The sequence below is a fragment of the Protomyctophum bolini genome (assembly GCF_963924005.1).
Source record: "Protomyctophum bolini genome assembly, chromosome: 9".
NCBI lineage: Eukaryota > Metazoa > Chordata > Actinopteri > Myctophiformes > Myctophidae > Protomyctophum > Protomyctophum bolini.
The window spans coordinates 22,325,686-22,349,680 of record NC_137870.1 but is presented as its reverse complement, the minus strand read 5'-3'; the positions used below and the strand labels follow the sequence as shown (position 1 = coordinate 22,349,680).

Here is a 23,995-nt window from a genome sequence, read left to right as displayed (position 1 = left end):
TACACATTCCCATACAAATAAACCCACTTCTATGCTGTGTGACTAAAATTCAATACTGCATCAGAGCTGTGAAATACTACATGTTCCATTTTGAGCCGTCGCTCCCTTGAGTGTAGACGGTATAGAACCGTGGTTAAATAGGTGTGAAAGTTATGGTACTGTTATCAAAGTGGAATGCTAAACTTCTACTGTATGTGGTGGCGTATGAAACTGGGTGCAGATAATGCTGTGACCTGCAGTCTTTCTTGCAGTTGTGTGAAATGGCCACTAAATAGTTGTTTAGTTGTTTAATTAGAATGATTGGAGGCACAGTGGAACTGTACCGCTGCGTATGTGTGTAATTGTGTCTTAAGAATTTGTGGTCTCTCGACTCCTTGTTGTATTATTGCAACCGCAGGTCGCATTTACTATGAAAATGTGCATTTCCCGTCAGTTAGTTAGTCCATCACCCCAGGCGGGGTCGTGACATCACGTGACATCATCAGGGATATTAAGTCCATATATGGGAATGTCCATATATGGAGATCCCTGATGTCATCAATATTGGCCAGCAAATCTCATCATCATGGCAGCCTCGTAAAACAAGGATCCGTTCTCCTCAGCCGTTCACTTCTTCTCTTTCTGGACTAGCTGACCTAGCTGGACTCTCCGTCTGTGTGCCTGCTGGTGTCCAAGGTGTGAGTGGAGGAGCCGGGGGGGGCCAGTCTGGGCACGGTAGTGTTGGAGGTGGGCGGGGTAGCATGAGACGTTGATGTCTTTGCTGGCTCTTCTTCTCTGCTGCTTGTACTCGGTCGGTCACAAGTCTCTGAGCACCACTGGCAATTGTGCCACGCCAGGCTGGGCGATCCACTGCAAGGGCCTCCCAGCTGTCCACAGGGATCCTGGTCTCTGAGCGGTCCACTGCCAGGGCCTCCCAGCTGTCCACAGGGATCCTGGTCTCTGAGCGGTCCACTGCCAGGGCCTCCCAGCTGTCCACAGGGATCCTGGTCTTTGTGAGTAGCTGTTTAAACTGGTCTTTCAGCCGTCTCTTGGGTCCCCCTAGCAGCCTAGAACCCATGGGCCAGTTCACCAAACAGAGTCTGCTTGGGGAGGGATGAGTCTTCCTTTCGTTATAAGTGACCGAGGAAACGCAGCTGGTTCTTGGCGATGATCGCTTCCACGCTTGGGAGGCCGGCACGGGTTAGAACATCATTGTTGGTGATGCGTTCTTCCCAGCCAATTCCCATGATTTCCCGCAGCTTTAGCTGGTGAAACCTCTCCAGGGTCCTGATGTTTTTCCGATAGAGGGTCCAGCTCTCTGACGCATAGAGAAGGGTTGGAATCACAACAGCTCTGTCAGTTAGTTAGTCCGTCAACCCAGGCATGACCATATAGTCATGCCTGGGGGTCGTGACATCACGTGACATCAGGGATGGAGATCAATATTCAATATTAAGTCCATATACATATTAAGTCCATACATCTGACCTCAAACCTCAAACCCTTAGATCTCTATACAGTATATGGGCTGACATGTTCTGACATTCCATATGTTGATCCTTCCCCATCCATCCTTCCTCTTCGATGTCTCCCTTTTGACTGATACCTGTCCATTCAAACTCTAGACTCTAGAGTTCTCAACAGGCCCGAAAATTAAGCCCCGGCCCTACCTGTGCCCTCATCAAACCCTGTACATTCAAGACACTGCCCCCGCTGCCACCCTTAGAGCTGACCTGTTCTGACATCAAACCCTGTACACTCAAGACACACTCCATATATGGCCAGTACAGAATTCATTCCATATGTTGATCTGACCCCCCATGCCAAAGCACCAGCGCTCGCCCAGAAGTCTGCTGTCACCCGGGCGGATAAAGGGCGAGGTCGCTTCTCGCCCTCAGGCGTCTTACTGGTATTTTATACTCAATATTAATATTTTGTAGTATATTGTGAGCAGTCTGTGGAGCATGTCACACCAACATTTCGCTACTTGTACTGTAGCTACTTGTAGTAGTGAGTAATAATCACACCTGTGTGAAGTGAGCTGTTCAACTATACTGTGTGGGGGTCCATGGGGAGACTTCCCACGTCCGAAATGGTCGAGAAATGACAGAGTTACCGTGTTGCAGCTTTCTGTGATCGGACATACACAGGGACATCCGACATACATATACACATAGCTGTGTAATGGAGCGGAGGCAATGCTCAAAAATATAAACCTCTTTCAATCCTTGAACCTTTGAAGCTGGTCAGAGTGCACTCATCCCAGCTAGCATTTTTAAGACAAGGTACCTTTTGACATCAGCTTGTAAAAGTGTGTATGGCAAGGGTGTGTGTTGTCTGTGTCTGTGTGTGCATGCGTGCGTGCGTACATGTTGCGTCAGTTAAGGATTAAGGATTAATTGCCTTTAGAGAGCTTGCTGGTTACATGAGTTTTCACTTGCCTCCAGACTTCAGAGGTGAAATCAATACCTCAGAGAAACCGAGAGTAAAAAAGAACCCTTTACTTTCTCTGCTATAGAAGTCATCTTTTTGTCTGGAGGATAGATAAAGGGTAAGAAATGTTCCCACTTATTTATTTTCTAAGCTTGTTTCCCATATTTATTTTTGATTTTGTTGTTCCTTCGGTGTAGTACACCTTTCATTTCCTCTCTTCGATTTGTGACTGAAATGGGGGATTGATTCTATTCCAGACAACTACTTTATTGTACTGCTTTACGTTTATTACTTAATCATCGTACAACAGCTTCTGAACGTTTTCATTCATTTCCTCCCCATTCATCTTAATTTTAGTTGTACAATGGAGTAGAAGTTATCTGTAAACTGAAGTATCTTTAGCCCAGAGCACACCTGTACATGTGTGTTACCTAAGTCTTACCTAAGCGCGCTACAATGGAGTAGCGTGTCTCAAATATCTACAAGCTGTTACAGCTTGTACATTGGCTACCTTCGGTACTCGACTCCATTGTACAACAAATTCAGGCTCATATGTTCTCTTCCTTCCCTCTTGTTTCTGCCCTGACCTTCCTCTCTCGTCTCCTCTCCTACTGTAGGTGAGGTGATACAGCCAGCAGCTGACGGAGGAGAGCTGAGCATGACGGAGACAAATGCCCCAAAGTCGGCTAAGAAGCCAAGATGGACATCCCTTGAGATTGGTCTCATCACCATCGTCTCCCTGCTCTTCATCGTCATTGTAGCTCTCGTCATCCTCTTTGTCACGCAGAAGACTGGTGAGTTCTGAAATTCTGACTTTACGCTAGGGGTGTCCACATTTTTTCAAAGGGGGTTGAAATGTTTGAAAATATGTGTTGACTTGATGCCATATGTATTCCATCTGAAGAAAACGAGGATTATACAGAGACATTGGAGATGGAGCCACTTGGAGGGGGGATGAGGGGGGAGGGAGGGATAAATCCTGGGAATTGCACTTGTGTCCTATGTATACATAGAAATGCTGTCTATTAGGGATGCCACATGGTGACCATTTGCCCAATCGAATATTCTAAAGCTCTGGCGATTAATAATCGATTAATCGACCCCCCCCCACACACCCCCTCCCCCCAAAAAAAAGGAAAAAAAAAGGTTTTTTTTTTTTTTTTTTTATCAATATCAGATAAAACTTTTAAGATTTTATATTATGCACATGCCATGGTCACATAACCATTATATGTTGAGTGCATGCTTTGATGGTTACAGTTTTATAATCAGTTTTGATGAGTAAACCTTTGTGGAGATCTTCTCAGTGCCATTCAGGATGGAAAATGAAATCCATTTGGATTTGGGGAGAAGTAGTTTCATAAGGGGCTGGTATGTATTACTTGATATAAAGAGAACATGTTCAGTTCACTAGTCTACACTCTAGTCTACACATGCCTTCATTTCATCTGATTGTCTGTCTGGCAGGCACTTAACAAGCGATCGTTAACTCAACTTAACTGTGTCTGTTAGATAGAGGGGCAGATCAGAGTGGCTTTGCTCAACTTGATTTATACTTATATTCTCCACTCTGATGAAGGTACATGTTCGATATATCATGCAGCATTACTTATTAGCCTATATTTAAAAAAAAAAAAAAACCCTTTTTTTTTTTTTTTCCGATTTTCGATTATGAAATATTAAAATCGATTTTGGGGACGGCAACACATAATCGAAAAATCGATTATTCGGCGGCATCCCTACTGTCTATACTGTACTGCTTTTTCCAAAAAAATATATATATAAAAAAAAAGAAAATATGAAAATAGTGTAGGGCCGACTGCATCTCCTGGCAATGTAGCAAAATGAATCTAACTAGGTGTGAAAAGGTATCTACACAAATGTAATTCAAATGAAATAAAGTACATATACACAATAGCCTTGCTTTCACATCTTGAGAATACGACAACACAAGGTAGAAGCAGTTACAAATCCTTACAAAGTCTACCTGCCCAGGTTAATTTCAAAACGTTCTGAAACATCATAGTAGGCCTATGAATTTCATATGACTACTGTATAACCATAAATAATACTAGGAAGGAAGCTGCAGGCCATTTAAAATCTGCCCTCATGCTACGATTAGCTCCTGGGCCGAGCTTTGAACATGTCTGCTATAAGCGAACCACCCAGTTATGTTAGGAATAATCAAATGATCAGCCAAAATGTCTCTCCATCAGTATACGTAAACAAATAATTGTGCTCTTACAATTTGCATGCATAGAGTGAACTGAACATCATGGACTGACTGCTGTATTCGGGTACAAGGTACAGTAGGTTAATATGCAGAGAACCCTAAAGAGCTTTTAGACTCTGCCCTTCCTGCTGGAATCTGTGTACAATTATGGTCAAGTCATGCATACCTCATTGTTTTTAACCAAGGGTGTTGTTAGGGCCTCCACGGTGCGAAAGTACAATCACTGAGCCAGAGAGATGAATGCAGTGTGCAAAGGTCTTTTACTTTTCAACTCCCATACGACTCTGATACTGCCACAAAATACATTAGTGTCAAAGGAAATGGCACATGAAAGTGCATTATTATGACGCAGGCGAAATAGCGTGCCTTCAAATAAAATAGACCCCCCCACACACACACACACACACGCCTTACATAAAATGCACAAAATCTCTGCCGACTGTCTTCACGACTGGTCAACCCGAGGGGCATTTATAAGAAATTACTTTAATTTATCTGGCAAAATCCCAAACTTTGTATAGGTAAAAAGCCCTTCCTCTGGGACCCATGGTATCGACGGGGTGTAAAGATTTTGGGAGATCTATACCAAGAAAACAATTTGAAATAATTTGAAGAATTAAAAACGGAATTTGGCCTATACCACATAATCACTTCTGGCAGTACTTACAACTGACTACTGAGACACCTATTGGAGAAAACATTTGGTTCTCTCACATCACCCCCCCTAAAATTGACACAGTGGAGAGTATTTTTTAAATATTCGGATTGGGACATGAGGCTTCTACATACTATGCCATGTTGCTAGATGCCTCTGACCAGTGTAAATCCACACCCAAGTTGCCATGGGAAAGGGATTTAGGGATTACAATATCAGATGGTGACTGGGCTAGAATTCTTAGGAATGGAAGGAAAATGTCAAGAGAACTACGTACAAGGTTGATTCAATTCAAAATTATAAATAGAATATATTGGACACCATCGAGACTGTTTAGGGTCGGCTTGACTGATGGTCCTGAATGCTGGAGGTGTCAGGATAGAGATGGTATACACTTGTACACATGCTTTGGGGCTGTCCCAAAATTCAGGAATATTGGACCGCTATACATGAAAGACTGGAGAGAATAGCGGGCCTACACATTCCTTTTTCACCCAGTCTGTTCATTCTGGGGGATCCTGCCACATTGAGGCACGTTGCTCCTCCTTTAGCTGAATGGATACAAACGGCCATCATGTCAGGTAGGAGGCTGTTGGTCAAGGACTGGAAGGCCCCATCTGCACCTGCACCGTCCCTTTGGGACGCCTCGATGGGACTATTGGCCGCTTACGAGCGACTGTCATACAGGCTGCTCAATAGAATGGACGACTATGACTCAAAATGGGACTTTTACCATATGCTTGTATCAGGACTGAATAGTTTCTAGCTCTGAGTGAGCTCTGAACGGGCTGCAATGTTGGAACAATATATTGAAGAACTATTTCTGGAATTGGGGCTGGGGTGGACTGCGGGATATTTCTGTGCATCTGTAGTATTGTATTGTTTTGTTTTATTTTGTTATGTGTTTATGTTTTTTGTGCATCTGTAGTATTGTATTGTTTTGTGTATTTCTTTGGTTGTGTCTTGTCAATGTTTTATACATATGGAAGAAAATAAATAAAGTACAAATCATTAAAAAATATATATATATATATATATACTTTAATTTGGGTTTTATTTACTGCCTCATGAGATCACAAGCAACCATGGTTTGGTAGAAGAATAAAATAGATTAAATCCACGTTATACAATCAAAACAAAAACATATATATTTCTATACACACACACTGTATATACTGTATTTGTGAGGGTGTGTGTTGGTGTTTGCTATATATAGAGGGAAGGTGGGTGCGTAAGTAGGGGGGTTGCATGTGGAAAGTACATGCACAATTTAACTTTTTTTTACGGACAACAGAAGCTGAAGTCCTTGTCATGTCTATCAGTCCCTCCTGGTACTGATAGACAGAATGATAGAGAATGAATTACTAGGCGCGTCAGTTTAGTTATCTTACTTGATAATTGCAAGATTATGTGTACCCTATCAATATTAGGGAGTGATGGCTTGTTGTGTATTTTATTTCAGATGAGATCTGCACTACGGCTGACTGCACACAATCAGGTAAGCACTGTGTGTTATGATGGTGTATGACTGTATGTGTGTTGGTCTGTTTGTATGAATGTATGAAATAAACAAATAAATAAATAATAACTCCCACAGTTTTCAGAGCTTATTTTCATTCCATCCATATAGCATCTCGTTTGATTGAAAACATGGATGCCAATGTGGACCCATGTGACAACTTCTACCAGTATGCTTGTGGAGGATGGCTGAAGAAGAACGTCATCCCACAGACCAGCTCAAGATACAGCACATTTGACATCCTGCGAGATGAACTGGAGGTTGTCCTCAAAGGTCAGACTTGAGCCTGAGTTGTACCGAGTTGCGCGAGGGTGTCGCGCACGGAAATAGCAGAGTTCACAACGCATCATTTTGTACAGCTTGTAGAGCTGTTATATTCAGTGCTTGACACCGGTGCGCAGGTCATAACACACACTCCCACACACACGCACGCCTGTACTCATGTGTTCACACAGAGTCAATATGAAATTACACACACACACACACACGCACGCATGCACGCACGAACACTCACAGACACGTACTGATATAACATCATGCAGTAATGTTACATCTTTGTACTTGAACATTATTAAGCTAAAACGGCTATAATAACAGCCTACGAGTTTTTTAAAGTGGTTTGAAGAGGCTGTGGGGCATCACAGATGCTGTGGGAATTTGGCTTCAGAGCTGCCTACCATGTGAGCTGAGGGTTTGTCAACAGAGCTGACATCTTTAGTCTGTGTTTCGCAACATTTCGCTCTGGCTGTACGTGAGGACATCAACACATGGTGAGAAGGGAATATTGTGTGTGTGTGTGTGTGTGTGTGTGTGTGTGTGTGTGTGTGTGTGTGTGTGTGAGAGTGAGACAGAGAGAGAGAGTGAGTGTGTGTGTGCGTGCACAGTAGCCTACTATACATTCCCACAAGTATAGTCGAATTTGAGAAATAGACATTTTGAGGACAATAATTGTGCTGGTCATCGCAAGAGAAATGGTTGTGTCATGGTTAAAATAGATTTCTAGATTTGCGGGTAGAGTTTGGATTGTAGAGTTATGCCAACTTACGGTAGAAGCAGACTCCGCCAGAACAGTTCGGTTCGCAATGGCTCCCTGAATCAGAACAAAACTAGAAAGAGTGCCCATCTAGGCACAGGTCTCCACCAGGAGGATAGGAGTGTGTGTGATGTTTGGCAAAATGTTTAGGAGTTACAGGTGTGTGTGTGTGTGTGTGTGTGTGTGTGTGTGTGTGTGTGTGTGACGCGGCTTGGCCTGTTGTAGCGCCACTATGAGGCTGATTTTAAAACTGTCAAGTGGCATTTCTTCCTCAGCCTAGTGAGAATACGCATGCACAGTTTCACCGCAATCGGACGCTGCGTTGAGTAGTTGTGGCGATTTGTACAAAACTCCTGAAAAGTGTAGAAGCCAATCGTAGCCAATCAGGGTGGATTATGAGAAATCAAACAAACCCGTCTTGATCACATATATGGAGAGCATGTGTACCGATTTGCTTGACATTCGGATAAAATCTGAAGGAGTAATATTAGTAAATGTATTTTACATTATGTTGGCCTCTTGGTGGCGATATAAAGAGCAGATGTGAAACACACACACAGACGGACGGACAGAGTGCAAAACATACTCTCTCCCCATGCCTTCGGCCTGGTGGAGACAGAAATGCATTTCATACTGCCACAGAAGATAGAACATCCAGAAAAGTCTCTATTCTGGATGCCAGACCCCGCCCACCACGGCTTGTTGGTGGCGACTAGCTGGAGCCAAACGGCATACGTACACTACAGCCAACACCAACACCAATGTACGTGCGCGGGTCATGTCCTGACAGCACTAAGAAGGTATGAGAGTCTCATCAACCTCATCGTGACACAGTCGGTTGCTACAGGGAAGATCATATTACATTGTGTGTTTGTGTATGGGCGCACACTGCACAGTGGTGTAAAGTAACTAAGTACATTTACTCAAGTAGCTACACTGTACTTGAGTACACTTTCAGAGGTACTTTTACATTACTGGAGTATTTCCAATGTTCAATACTTTTACTTCTACTCCACTACATCTCAGAGACAAATATTATACTTTTACTCCACAAACAATATTTGAAACCTTTAGTTACTTTGTAGATTTTGGTTATTACAAAACATACATTAACCACTTATACATTTCTGCCATTTGAAAATAGCAGATCTACAAGCTCACAATGCATCGCAAACTGCTATTTAAAGAAAATTATACATTTTCAACTTGTGAACTACTTTAAGTATATTTTGATAGCAATACTTTTGTACTTTTACTTATATACAGTTTATTTATTTTTATTCCAGGCGTTCACTGGTAAAACTTTCTTCATTTTATTATGCCCCACTTGGGTCCTTCTTACTCCAGGCTCCAGACCTTTAGCTTCAGCACGTCTCTAAAGCTGTTTATCACTGTCAGATAGGCTGGAGATGAAACAGAATGATTCATTGGATTCAAGACGGCTGTTCCAAGGAACATCAAGGACTATCATGACCTCTATTACCACGAATCAACCTCTTTATCTGTGATTAAATACAGTTTTGGTATTCAGCAAAAATGTTTGTCTCAATCAGTGATTTTGAAACTTTAGTGTGCCCAAGACACACCAATAGGCAAGTCAAAATATAAGGCACACCTTTATTCTTAGCGAAAATAGTGATCATAATATAGTATTAGTAAAGTAGTGCAATTAATTGCATTGAGATTGTAGGTCTGTTATTTTTGCTATTTTTGAAAGTTTGAGGAAAAATTATGATTATTAAATTAAAGAAAATTACATTCAAACTTTTCAACTATACTGACATGGCCAAAATAGGGACGGCAGGTTGGATGTGGTTTGGGAATCACTGGTTTAACTGAGAGGCCTGTAGTTTGTGGGTGGCAAAATTACAGTACACACCGAATAGATGACTACATACTGTAGTGCACAGAATTCCAATGAATTCGTATGTAGCTCCTCACAACAAGTTCCTGTAAGCCTAAACTGTCACTGTGAACGCTGTAGCATTCCTGATGTGGGTGTGTTAGTAATACTCTGCTGACAATGGCAAGTTTGACTAATGACTAATGATCCATATCTACAGTAATTGGCTAATTATTGTTGACTGGATAAGCCGCTCATACGATATTACAATAGCAACATAGAATGCAATAAAAGCAGTGTTTTTGTGGTGGTTGTACCTTTTCATTTTGCCCACTGTTGTAATATGTTGGAGGATAGACCTGCACCCCAAATGTTGGGTGGACCCTTGAGGTGGTCCTAATTAATTATACACATTGACTACCTAATTTATGTCCTATCAAATCCAACGCTTCCGTGCTTAAGACGTATATACGTCTTATGGTCTTTATAGTGGTATGAGTTAGGTCTCGGGACGTATGCTATGCTACGGTACATACATTAGCATTGGGTTGCTGGGCGATGTAGTGAACAGAAAATGAACGGGAAACAATTTGGCCGCACCCGTCGACTTGTAGTTGTTTAAGTTATTTCAAATGCCTTTATCTCAGATTTATTTTCCAGATTGCTCCCTGGTCAAAATAAGCTTTATTCAGCGGTCCATAACCAAAGAACTGACGATTCCGGTAACACAATGTGATATGAGTCATAGTATAGAAAGGAACATTGTTGAATACGTAGTAACATGATGTCATGTAAGTGTGTGAATCAGTATATGTATAGCCTGGGCACCATTTCATTTAGGGTATATGATCCTGTCGGCAGCGGATGATATCGTTACGTCATGTTGTAGTATTGTTTTGTAGTCGACAGGCAGGAACAACAGGCGGCAACTTCCTTTGTTGCCGCCGCCTGTTGTTCCCGTTTGTCGACTACAAAACAATACTACAACATGACCTAACGATATCATCCGCTCCTGACAGGATCATAAAGACTTTTGAAACAGAGACCAGGCTTTCCTCCGAGGTGGTGGAAAGCCTGGTGAGGCGAGGTTAGTATATGTATGGTCAAGCAGCCAACAGTTATGGTACAATACTGTCTGTACCATAACACCAAATATCTGTAATGGACTACCGGTATACTGATTAATTCTAGTGCATAAACATGTAGATACAGTATGTTTGTGACACCATGAGTTCTACTTTATCAAAGTTATAGGCCCAAACATACAACTCATCTAGAACATCACATAGATAATGTGTGTATGCATCTTTGATCTCTTTATCACGACTGACTGTATTCCTGTCCTGCCTTGACTAGGTTTATATCATTTGAGTCATTTGTTTTGAACACATGTACATGTCACTTCTGCTAATTTATAGAACACAAAAACTAATTTCACCAACTTTTTTTTCCTTTCTTTCTTTCTTTTCTTTCTTTTTGTTTAATAATAAAGCTGATATTCTCTGTATGTGCTTAATATATAATATGAAATCTTATTCTTAGGGCCTACTGCTTGCTTAACAGAGAAGTAACTCATCTGTAAGATCAGTCACAAAGCACCCTTAATAGATATACTGTAGCTCTTGACTTAGGACCACAACAGAGGATTACTTAATTCACAACACCCACACGTTAGCGGCAGCTGTACTTACTCCACAGCTGTGTCAAACTTTTGACCCCATCAATTTCACTGCCGATAAACATTAATGTTAACACCTGCAAACTAGAGACATCACTTAGGATTTTTACTGTCTAGAGACCTTGGCAGATAACTTCTCTTAAGCTTTCCTTAGTCCTTTAAGCCTCTGATAACAAACAACAGCCTGTTAATGGACATTTTAGCATGTTCACTTCTAATGATGTTGATATTCACCATTTGTATCATTGCTGCCATATTTCATTATATGCCATATTATTACAATATAAAATTAAATACTTTTACATAATGGTGGCACTTTGTAATGTTTATGACTGAAAGATACATCTCAGGTAAGTTTTATCTTTGAATAAAACTATTAAATTGCCCTTTTTATTCTAAAAATACTCAGTGTAGACTATTTTCAGCACTTCTATTTGCATATTATTATTTGCACGTTATTTTGGTGATTGTTTGATTGTGGCCTATTCCTTAATTTCACTGCATTCGCCCTGTTCTTCAAAGTGAGTGAAGCGGACATTTTTTCATTCATGTCATCAAGTGCAATCATTTGTTATTCAAATTCCCATGCTCACTCTTTTACTGTGAATTCTGTAAATTATTGATCAATTCTCACACACTGCCTGGTTTACTCACCCAATTAAAAAACGTGCAGTAAACAAATAGCACATAATTCTATCCCATCATATACACCTTTGTGGATTTCGAAAGCTCTCATACATACAGTAATTATCTCACCACAAGTGTGAATCAAGAAGCAGAAATTCACATTTAGCATTCAAATTATACTCAATTCCTCTAGGCTGTTTGGTTTACCAGTCAGCGCTGCAATGTTATGTTATATCTGATAGTTCTTATCTTATGTGCACATTTTATCGTGTAAAAATCGCGTAGAGTGTGTGTGTGTGTGTGTGTGTGTGTGTGTGCGTGCGCGTGCGTGCGCGTGCGGATGTGCATTGATGTGGTTGCTTATGGACAGATGAAGCCATAAAAGACAGAGGGAAAGAGAAGGAGAGAGAAAAAAGAGGGAGAGAAAGAATGAGTGAGAATGACTGGAGTTAGAGAGAAACAGCTGGCTTTTACGGTCTCAGCAGTCCCACTTGTTTCTTGTAGTTAACCACTTAAGCCCTATACTCCAGGGGTCTAGCCATGGCCCACTCCTTCCCCTCTACAACACCACATCTCTTTAGTATTGGCTTCATGTGTTTAAAACTGGAGTTGATGAAAACAACGGTTGTCTTGATGGATGGACTAATACAGTGGCTCCCAACCTTTCCTGGATCAGTGTGCAGCCTTTTGGCTGCCCTGTTAAGTGGTCGGGTGGGTGGGCCATGTGTATTTTCAGAGCATGTTAATTAGAATGATCAATCGATCAATTGTGTTCCGACTAGGATCAAAAGTATCACTTTAAAAAATATATATATATACATTTTTGGGGCTTTTTCTGCCTTCATTTGATAGTGTACAGTAGACTGAAATGGGAGAGAGAGAGAGAGAGAGAGAGAGAGAGACACACAACACGGTTGTCAGGATCGGGACTTGAACCCACGACATGCTGTCAGACTGGATGGGTTCGGCTGGGTGCTCGCCTGCTCAGACGTCTACACCAATCCTCCGGGTCACTTTTTAATATTAATATCATATTATCATAAAAATCTTTGTGTTTTGCCAATAATTTGGGGGCCCACTTGCAATATCCTTGCGGCCCCTGGGACACAGGTTGAGAACCCCTGGACTGATGTATTTGGAGTTGTAAGCCCCAGAAATGTGAGGCCTCACAACAGTACTGACCTCGTCTCAGGGACATGTCATCAGACGTGTGACCACTGACCCGTGGGCTGGCTGCCGCTGCCTGCCTGTCAGTACATCGCCCCCCACTGATGGATGGAACCTAGTAACCTACTGCTGCCAACAGCTGCAGTGGGGTGGAAACACCTGGACACAGCAGTGCCTCAGGTGGTTTCATAGCAATAAATAGGCTCTCAATCTTGTGTGTGTGTGTGTGTGTGTGTGTGTGTGTGTGTGTGTGTGTGTGTGTGTGTGTGTGTGTGTGTGTGTGTGTGTGTGTGTGTGTGTGTGTGTGTGCGTGCGTGCGTGCGTGCGTGCGTGCGTGCATGTGTGTGTGTGCGTGTGCGTGCGTGCGCGTGCATGCGTATAAAGGTTCGTGGATGCTTGTAAATACCTTAAATTGTTTTAGTCGTAAAAAGCTATAAAAGGTGGGTGTATGTTCTTTGTTTCTCTCCAATTCAGGTGTGGCGTACTCTGAAACAATTTGCCCAATTGACCGTGAGCTTTTTAATTACCATCTTTTTAATAAGCTATGTCAGCAGCCAAACATCCGATACCACTTTGTATTCAGTACATCTTCCATGGACTCTATTAGGCACAATTTGCTCAGAAGAACTATTCCACTGATGCATTTGCAGCCAACACAGAGGCCCCTTTTCCACCTAAAGAACTTTGGTGCTTACAGCGCCACCAGGAGGCCAATTTTTGCAAAACATTTTTAGTGTGGTTGCCCTAATAGTTCAACCAGACTATAGTAATTGTCACACTTTAATTTTATACGGAAGAGAGAATACAAGGGCAGGCACAGCATATTCAGAGATGTGCAGTGATGAGTTTGTATTTTAATTATAATCAATGTCATAAGTGAAGAGCTTTTACTTAATTGTAACCATAATGCAAAAATATCTTTAGTTAAATGCTAACTAGCTTTATCATTAGCAGTTTTACCATTACATGGCTTATTGTAAGCTTATTGCTGCTTCTCTTCTTCCTCGTGAGTTTGCGCATACCGGTAACTCTCAATCACAGTTTAGGACATGTAAGAATGGCATAACTAGTTGGCCTATATATATATAGAAGATAAAAGTAGCGTTGCGTATCGACTCGAGACTATGCCTGCAGCAGCCTTGGTCCCGTCCCACGTCATGTAAATACAATCAGTACATCTCTGTGTTGCGGCACAATTTGCTCCTGTCCTCGGCATTATATCCAGATAGTGAAAATACAGTCCAAAATAGCAGTAGTGTTGAGTAGAGACGATTCGAGTTACGTCAGCTCCATTGTTTGTTATGCTATTCCTATACTCTTCTTCTTCTTCTTCTTCGTGGGGTTTTATGGCAGTTGGCATCCAAATAGTTTTCCTATACTCTATGGTACAGACAGACAGATACCTTTAGGTATTTTCTATTGATGTAAAAAAATATATACATTTATTTATTTTGGTTGGCCTTTCCTTCTTCAGTGCCTGTTTCGTGCATGTGCACTGCCTTTCACTTCCTTGTTTGCGGCCCGATTAGAATGGCTCATAACTCTAAATCTAGGGCTCTCTCCATGGTTTTGACCAAAAGAGCAATGTTCTGTCTTCATTTCTCACTTCAGCAAGCATCTCGTTCGGAATATAAACGCTTCTAGAGAGACTTTAGAGTTTAGATGTACCAGCGTGAGGTAAGAACAGAAGATTATGCCTCACGGTTTTGGGGGGTAACGGAAGGCGGGGCTTTTCGGAGTAAAATATGCCAGCAAATGAAGTGTTAACCGTGCGTGTGCATGTACATACACGACACGTATCATACTTGTTTGTGTGCTCATACTGTACTACACATGTTCTACGGTTCTCATTCAGCTGTGTATATAGAGGGAGGACATGAGTGTTGCTGTTTACTTTATGAGATGAAGGATTGTATGACACAATGGTAAATCCCCCTGTGAAGGACACATTGTAACAGAGAGGGAACAAAAATCCATTATTTCACTGAACATCTGGTATACAGACCTATGGCATCATCGACAAACCAGTAGATTGTGACCAAGAGATAATATTCATTGTGACAGCAATGCCATCACAAGGTGGTGGACAATATTTCTTTGAGGCAACTGTGCCATCACAAAAGCCTTCATAAATGGGACTGCTTGGCAGATTATGACAAGGCAGAGTGATTTAATATCCTTCAAAGTGCTTATCTTGACGACAGTTAAGCCAGAATGTCTGTCATACAATGACCAAAAAAAAGAAAAAAAGCTCGACAAAGATTCAAGAGTGAGAATTGAAATGCGCAAGACCACAATTATTTCTCATAAACATAAGGAGGAATACGGGAGTTGTATTAAGCCAACTATGATGTCACTCCTGTTTGCCACGTAACATTTTAGCAAATGCAATAGCCTACGATTGTTTTTGCCAGTATCTCAGAGTTCATTATTTGGACCTGAGGGTGTTGAGGGCATCTCCAAGGGCATGCTACTGAATATTGACTAACAGAGCAAAAAATTTAAGTTGTCGCAAGACACAGGCGTTGGAGCCTTTATGACAGCATACACAAACGCATGAGCTCTCTGAGTCACGTAAAATTGGTGATGGAAAATCAAGGGAATGGCTGCTTTTGAAGGGTCATGAAATGTCTTCCTTATTGGGGCTGTGGACAGTCTTACTTGGCTAAATCAGAATTCATGAGTGGAGATTTTATAGATTATTTTGGAACCACAGAGTGAAGGGAAATGTAAAATAGCTGGAGTCTGCACTGTATATGTTGGGGTGACATGCATGCCTCCTTCTCTCCTCTCTTCTTATCTTTGTCCTTCACTTGTCTTTCTTTTCAGTCATGACCCAATTCTTTACAGAATGGGTCCAGTCTTCTAATGGTCCACAGGGAAGCTGATACCACAAACTGCACAACAGCAAGTCTCCTTTGGCTTTAGAGAGCCATGGTATGAGAGGTTCAGGAGAGAGAGAGAGAGAGAGAGAGAGGGAGAGAGAGAGAGAGAGAGAGCACCAGACAAGTCAGTAATCCAATCACACACGCGATCTGTGCCCTTTTACAGGAAGACCCCTATGAAGGGTCCCTAACTAAGGGACTTCATTAAGATTAAATGAGCACATAGTGCACAGTTGATACTGAGATAACAGGAAGGTTGGAAAAACTCTGAAAAGCGGGGCACGTAAAAAGAGTGTTACAGAGCTGGAGGTGTGAGAAGGAAAAACGATCTGAGTCAGCAATCAAAAGACTTAAGGTGTCAGACAAGAAAGCCCAGAGGAGGGGAATACAGCTGATTTCCCAGTATTTTTGGTGTATTTTAGGGTTGGCAAGCAATATATTTGTTGTGTCATTCAAGACACTTCTCTCTACGGAAAAGTGTGTTATAGTGAGCAGAATGCTATCATTCCGCAGCGTGTTGTGAGCTTGTAGATCAGCGAATATTCGCCCAACTCTACCATGGGACATACCTGTGTACGTACCATAGACTGTAAAAAATATGGACAAAGCGTTCCGCGGGTCTAACGTGAACGTAAAATGAAGCCTGTCAGTCCTTGCAATGGAAGTCGCCATCTTTCTAGATCCGTTTTGGCCCAGCTGGCCATTGGCTGGCCCAGACAACGAGGCGGGACTTCCCCCTTCTTCTTCGTTGGTTTTTATTTTGACTCGAGTGGGTGGGGGATCCCGTTCATAGACTGTAACGGTAGCCACGCCCCTCAGAACATGCGCGACTTTATGGTCATTTTTCTAATAAATGGGACCATAATTTTCCAAAAAGAATATTATGACATTAGAAATGAGACTTTAAACTAGTGACTGGAAGCAAAAAGTATTCATGACCATGTTTATTAAGGTAATACAGTCTAGGTGAAGTTGGGCCAAAATACATGGACTTCTATGGGGCTATGGGTTTTTTTGAGCCCAATGAGAGCGCCACAACAGGCCATTATATGAACTTTCATTTCCTTAGTGGCTTCACAAAATATCCGTCTGACTGCCCCCCTGGTACGTACATACTATTTATGAAGATTGCGGTCTGTCCAACATTTTGGTCTCAAACCGTATATCTGGGAAAATGACTTTGTGGATTTCCTTTGACTTTGCTGTGCATCATCGTGCTTCCCTGAGGGTGAATCCTATTGATTTTTATGACCCCATGGCACCACCCACCACCCATGGCCTTTCACGTTCGTTAAATTCATTTCAGCTGAAAGTCAGTCTTTCATATGGATAAATGGAAGCAAATTACAACAGCTACAGTAGGTTCATGTGAAAAGAAGCTTTTCTTTTCACATGGTGGAACCTACTGTAGTACTACTACAGTAGGTTCCCAGAATAGTGGAGAAATGTTATAGTAGCAAAGCCCATGATTTGCTTCCATTCACCCACAAGACCAGTGGTGAGGTCAGACACTGGTGTGATTAGGCCTGGCTTGCATTCAGCATCCAGTTAATTCCAAATGGTGTTTGATGCTGGACTAAGATCAGGACTCTGAGCAGGCTAGTCAAGGTCATCCGTTACTCATCTAAACAAACATTTATCAGTGAAAAAAGAGGAACTAACCATGTGCTCAATGGAGATAGCAAAACGGATCAAAAACGGGATTAAGACATAGATAAAGAGTATGAACTGTATAGCCTATTCATTGATTGATTGATTGATTGAATACCTTAGTAGTCCGAAATGTAAGCTGCATGTGGTACAGAAACACATTAAGGCTACTCAAGTACATACTCTTACTAACTACGAGAAAAATGTAAAGGTCAGGAAATTAAGAAAATAGTGTAAATACAAACTCACAGTGTGTTGCATTGTGACACATTATGTGATTGTAGATTTCACTATTTGAAATAAGAGTTATGTCGCTAATTCATAATATCTTTTTGGTACGTTAGCTCCTAGGAGTCCCTTCTTATAAATTTAGTGGCATCAAAAGCCCTATATTTATATTTGAAATGGAACGGAGTGAAAGTAAATTATGCATGGAGGGGCGTGGGGGGCATGGATAGTCTGGTTCCAGCCCTGAATCGCTACCATTACAAATATATAGGAGATTCGATCGAAAATCTGATTGCAGCAGCTAATTGGCCAATTCAGACTGAGTGTCAGGCTAGGGCATGGAGGGATCATTACACAATATATGTCTCCAGTCTCCACCTACCGGTAATTGGAAAGTAATTGTGTATGTTAAATGTAATTGTGGCTATAGCATGAAGGTAGACCGTCACCAACGCTATGGTAAAAGGCAACCATCCGCAGTGGATCTTCTGTCAAGGCCAGAAAGTGTTTTTTTGCCACTCAGTAGGCGTTCCCGCATGACTTCCAAGTATGATGATGATGTCATGCGCATACACTCTATTAGAAAGAGTGTCCACATTAACTTTGGTCATTATAGTCTAGACGAGAGACCCTTCCTGGTCTATGTACTAATTTGTTAATTTGTCTACTATGGGACTGAGTTATAATGTTGTATAGCCAAGTCCCATAGTAGACAAAGCCTACAGTGGTGATGTGATGTTGAAAAGGCATTAGAAAATCTGTTTAAATGCAATTTATAAATTATTCATTGTTGGTGATGCCTAAGCTTATTTGTGACTCTGATTAAACATAATTACAAATCCTTACACATAATGATTCACCGGTTTCAGATGAATAGCCTCCCCCCCCCAATTATCATAATCATTATCAGTAATCATCATTTGAAGAGGCATATGCTTCAATTCCAAAAGTACTTAATGGAAAAGTGGATCAGCTCATTGACATGACCACAGACTCTGTCAGACACAATTCACAGAGCTTACTGCAAAAAACAAAGTATTTTACCTTTTGTAACTACATATCGCTGTGAAAGTGGTATTTCCACACTGGCATACCTGTAACATTTGTACTGGGCAACATCGGGGGCCAGGAAATTACATAAGACTCCTTGTCCACTGTCCCTGTCCGCCACTATAGCCAAGAAGAAACATGTCCCTGTGTCCACTATAGCCAAGAAGAGACAGACCACCTGTAATTATGCTATGGACCACTAGTGTCCAACTGTCTATGGACCACTAGTTGAGAAGCCTGGTGACCTAACATATTGTCATTTGCATGAGAAGTCGGAAGTCAAGAGGTTCCACAGAAAAGTGAGTTAGAATCTCAAGAATTCTTTATTTAATTTGAAGATATTCCCCCAAACACCCTAAAGGGCGAGGTCGCGTGCACACATCCACCTGGGTGACGGCAGGTTGCTGGGAGAGTGCTGGCGCTTTGGCATGGGGGGGTCAGATCAACACAGATCAATGCACTCTCTTGGGGTGCCAACTTGTGCCTTGCACTTATGCGCAAGCAGAGCACGCAAGTACTGCTACTAGCTAATGTCTAACTGCTGTTCTAAATCCTTTAGACCCGTTATTGACCTTAGGGTTTCAAGGTTGGTATAAGGCTTATACCAACCTTGAAACGTACCTTAGTTATGTCACCATCAACCACCATTCTTACCCCGACATACATACTCAGCCGATCACCAAACGTACCTTAGTTACGTCATCAAGAATGGTGGTCCCTGTGAAGTTGCCCGAGGGCCAAGGCTCCAAAAACAGTCAGCGATGCTTTTTGGTGGTTTTTATTGCTCAAAACCTCCAGCTCCAGTGTAGATATTCACAAAAGAAAAATCAAACAGCAAAAATAATACTGGCCAAAATACAAAACAAAGAACTCAAAAATACTTAATGTACAACGTAGGAAAAAGGAAAAATAACAAACTACACTAGGCTATGCCCATGACATGGGCCCCAGCAGCTCTCTCACAGGGCTGTCAGCATGATGCCTGCCCCAGCATAACTGACTAGCTCTGCCTGCAGTCTCCTCTTTATAGGAGAGGATCCTACCACCCACAGCGAAGCAATTAAATATAAACAGTAGATCTACAAGCTCACAGCTATCAGCTGAACCTGAATAGGTAACCCCACACCTAGATGTTCTATTTTAGATTATACATCATATGGGGTTACATTCATTTCCCCCGATAATAGACATACTTAACACTTGACATTGTGGAACACCCCTACTCCTCAACAGTACTTGGCACCTTCCCCCCTTCTTAAAGTGCCAGCACTGGAAAGGCCATACAAACACTGAGGTTGCAATAAACACAGGTTAATAAACGGAATGTTTTCCCTTTGTGTATCATTTCATTTGTACATCCTGTAAATGCATACATCAACAGTATTGACATTATATGATATGATTATATGGACCTGTCTGCCCCACTACCCACAGTCTGTGTGGTGTGTGCGTGCGTGCAATGTCCTTAATCAGTGTGTGTGTGTGTGTATAGGGCCCGGGCTGCCCCGTGACAGTCCCTTATTGGCCGGTGGACAACACCGAAATACAGTGGACAACACCGACATACCCAGCCGATCGCAGTACTTGCACGCTCTGCTTGCGCAAGTATTGAATTCTGTACATACTGTATATGGAGCGTGTCTTGAGTGTACAGGGTTTAATGAGGTCAGATCAACATAATGGAATCTCAGAACAGGTAAGCTCCATATATGAAGGGTGGCAGCCGGGGCAGTGTCTTGAGTATATAGGGTTTGATGAAGTCTGGCCATAAATGGAGCGTATCTTGTGTGTATAGGGTTTGATGAGGTCAGATTGACATGGAATGTCAGAGTTATCTATAACAAAAAATAAATAAAAATAAATAGTAGGTACATGGTCCACTAAAAATTGTGATGTAGAGTAATTCAATACTGTATAAACAACACTGATATACTGGTATTTTGTTAATTATTGTTGGTGGCTCGGTATTCAGCAAGGCTATTATTAACCTTATTCAATACGTGTACTAGACATTTTGCAGACCATACGCACATGATTATCCACTGGTTTTAGGTGAGTCAACTGTCTAATTTTTTTTTAGCTGGGACAAATCTTCTGCATAAGGAAGTTTAGTTAGATGACCACACAAGCGACACTTAGGTTACTTAATAGTTTGTATAGGACAAAATAAATAAATAGTAAATAGTAAACAAATCCATTAAATTGCATAAACAAAATTATGACCTAGGGTCTTTACACACTCTGAGTTAAATTTCCACAGATGTATTTGCAGCGTTAGAAATGGATCACATTGCCAGACTATATTTATAGTTAGAAAGTTGGCTTCACCAGTGGAAGTCAAAGTTGTAATAAAGTACAGTGGTCAATGGGGAAGGATCATATATTATTCTATCATGGCTGGAATTGTCTTTACTGTAGTTATCTGATTTTGATTGAATAGTTTATTAGACAGAGTCGCCACAACATCCAGACCCCCAGGAACACACCCAGGGGGGCGGCCCGGTTCCGGTGAGCTGCCCCGTGTCCAAAACCGTTGAGAAATGACAGTTACCGTGTGTCCCCGGAACCCCCAGGAACGCGCCCAGGGGGCCGGCCTGGTTCTGGCGAGCCTTCCTGCATCCGAAACAGTCAGGAAATGACAGAGTTACCGTGTTGCAGCTTTCCGTGCTCGGACATAAACAGGGACAGACATACATTGCTACCTAATGGAGCGGTTAGGTGAGTACAGTCAAACGCTTAGTCCAAAAGGGATAGCACAAAAAAAGTCCTTGCAGTCTTGTTTCCATTTAGGCCCTATTCAATCAATTCATAGACAAATCTATGATTGTTGTAATGTCATACAAAAATTCATTTAACCATACCAAGAAGAAATGTATGCCATATTCTCAAATCCCAATAAAGATCATAATGAAAGTTTATTAAAATGTTTATTCCAATATGTTGTTCATAACATTTTATGATAATTATGGTACTGCTGGAGGGCTTTCAAGATTCAAGAGGGTTTTATTTGTCACTCACTCAAGCATTGAAATGTTAGTGTAGCATGTGGCAGGATAACAAGATAATAATAGTGACAATACTGTATGTACAATTTGATAATACTGTAGTTATATAATAATCTTATTATGATATGAGATATTATAATAACCAAACAAACCCATAAGGGTCCATTTGGTTCCATTTGTACACTCTACAAATGGAAGGGTCTATCTGGTAAGGTTCCTAGAGTAACTATCATTGATTTAGCTGAGGAACCCCTGGGGTTCCCGGACCTCATGTTGAGAACCACTGGTTTAAACCATGTGAATGTTTTGGTTGTTGACAGTCTAATCAGCCCGCAGTCGATTTGTTCTGTCCTTGGTCTCATTATAGTGGCACAGTTCGCAGTTTCTGGACTTGTGTCAGTGCTTGTTCTTTGCCGGTGAAGGCAAAAATGTTTTGACAGAGAAAGAGAGATCGTTCCAAGATTGGACAGCTAAAACTCCCAGAGATCAAATCCATATGGTCTGCATGTGATTTTCTTTTCAAAACCACAAATCTGACAAATCCTAGTCTGTACTTCCTGTGAATGCTGAATTGAATATGTCTCCACTCTCCACCTCCCCACGGCCTCATTTGTTACCCCCCCCACCCATGCCGCCGCCTTTCCTCTCCATCCTCCCACCATATTCTGTTTCTTTCTCGCCTCCATTATTACTGTAGGTGTCCTGGAACGACAAGTAGAAGGGGAAGCTGAGGCCCTCACTAAGGCCAAGACTCTCTATACATCCTGCACCAATGAAAGTGAGTCAATGTTAAAGGGATTACTGTACATCTGAAACAGTGCCTTCTATTGAGAGTTGCGCCATTGAGTGTGACAAATGCCCATTGACTCCAGTGCAATCCATAAACATTCCGGTTATTCAATGGCTCAACTCTCCTTCAATGGCTCTGATCTGAAATGCCTCTACTACTGTGCAAATCTATCCGGCATTATTTCACTGATCAGCGGCTAATTTCCAAAATTACTTTGAGCTTTAAGTAGTCCAGTTCTTCTCCTTTGTATTTGTAGAATTTGTATTTCCCTACATAAAAACACAAGATCACAATGCTGAATGTTGACATATTTTATCATTCTTTCAGCTGTGTAATTTAATATATTTAATTTTTTTTTTAATATATTTTTTTATCCCACGATTTTGTAACCCATTTTTCACCCCTGTGTCAATCATCTAATGTGATCCTGGGCTCTACACACCCTCCGCAAACCTGGGGAGAGCAACGGACTTGAACTCATGCTTCCTTTATGCCTGAGTGTCCAAGTTGCTCCTTTACACCTGACAGGGGGGAGTTTCCCTGGTTGGACGTAGCGCGTGGAAGGAACACATTCCAACCAGTTCCTTTCCCCTCCATCAGGCACCCTGGCTGGCCAGGGGGAGGCAGTTTAGTGACCAGGATTACTGCATGTTTTTTGTGAGGGTACCTACCCTAGGGGACACGGGGAGAACATGCAAACTCCACACAGAAAGGCCCTTTCGCCAACCCCGCCTTCGGGTATGGGCACTGATGACGCGGAGGAGGAAACACGGCGCCAGCGCCCACAGCGCCCCGAGCGGGAATCGAACCCAGGACCTTCTAGCTGTGAGGCGACAGCACTTCCAACTGTGCCACCGTGCCCCAACTCTTGTTTTCTAAGCAAGCAAAGCAAGCTCTAACGGCACGTTATATTTTTTTATGAACAAGGACACTCTGGGGGAGCCCGGGATCAAACTGGGAACCTCACGGTTCATCTTCCGGCTACTTTACCGGCCACTCCCCCTGAGCCGCTGCAGAATGTCCAATGTCATTCAAATCTATAACTATAAAATAAATGCACCAAGTCTCTGTGTGTACGTCTGTACGTCTGTAATCCACGTAACTCGAGAACCGTTCACCCCACCTACTTCAAATCTACACGTGTTTCACACCCACACAGGGAGCGCAGTGCCCGGTGTCGTCAGTCGGTCGGACCCACAGTTGTCCAGAACCGCCACACA

General features: G+C 42.0%; 1 protein-coding gene across 1 annotated transcript in view; it reads left to right on the top strand.

Annotated features, from left to right (window-relative positions):
- The window catches only part of LOC308321436 (neprilysin-like), a 50,076-nt gene that overhangs the window by 5,091 nt on the left and 20,990 nt on the right, over positions 1 to 23,995 (top strand). The window contains exons 2-5 of the mRNA XM_080772312.1: positions 3,030 to 3,206; positions 6,763 to 6,798; positions 6,931 to 7,092; positions 22,683 to 22,763. Coding sequence (XP_080628438.1) covers positions 3,030 to 3,206; positions 6,763 to 6,798; positions 6,931 to 7,092; positions 22,683 to 22,763 — 456 coding nt within the window. The remainder of the gene's footprint in view (positions 1 to 3,029; positions 3,207 to 6,762; positions 6,799 to 6,930; positions 7,093 to 22,682; positions 22,764 to 23,995) is intronic.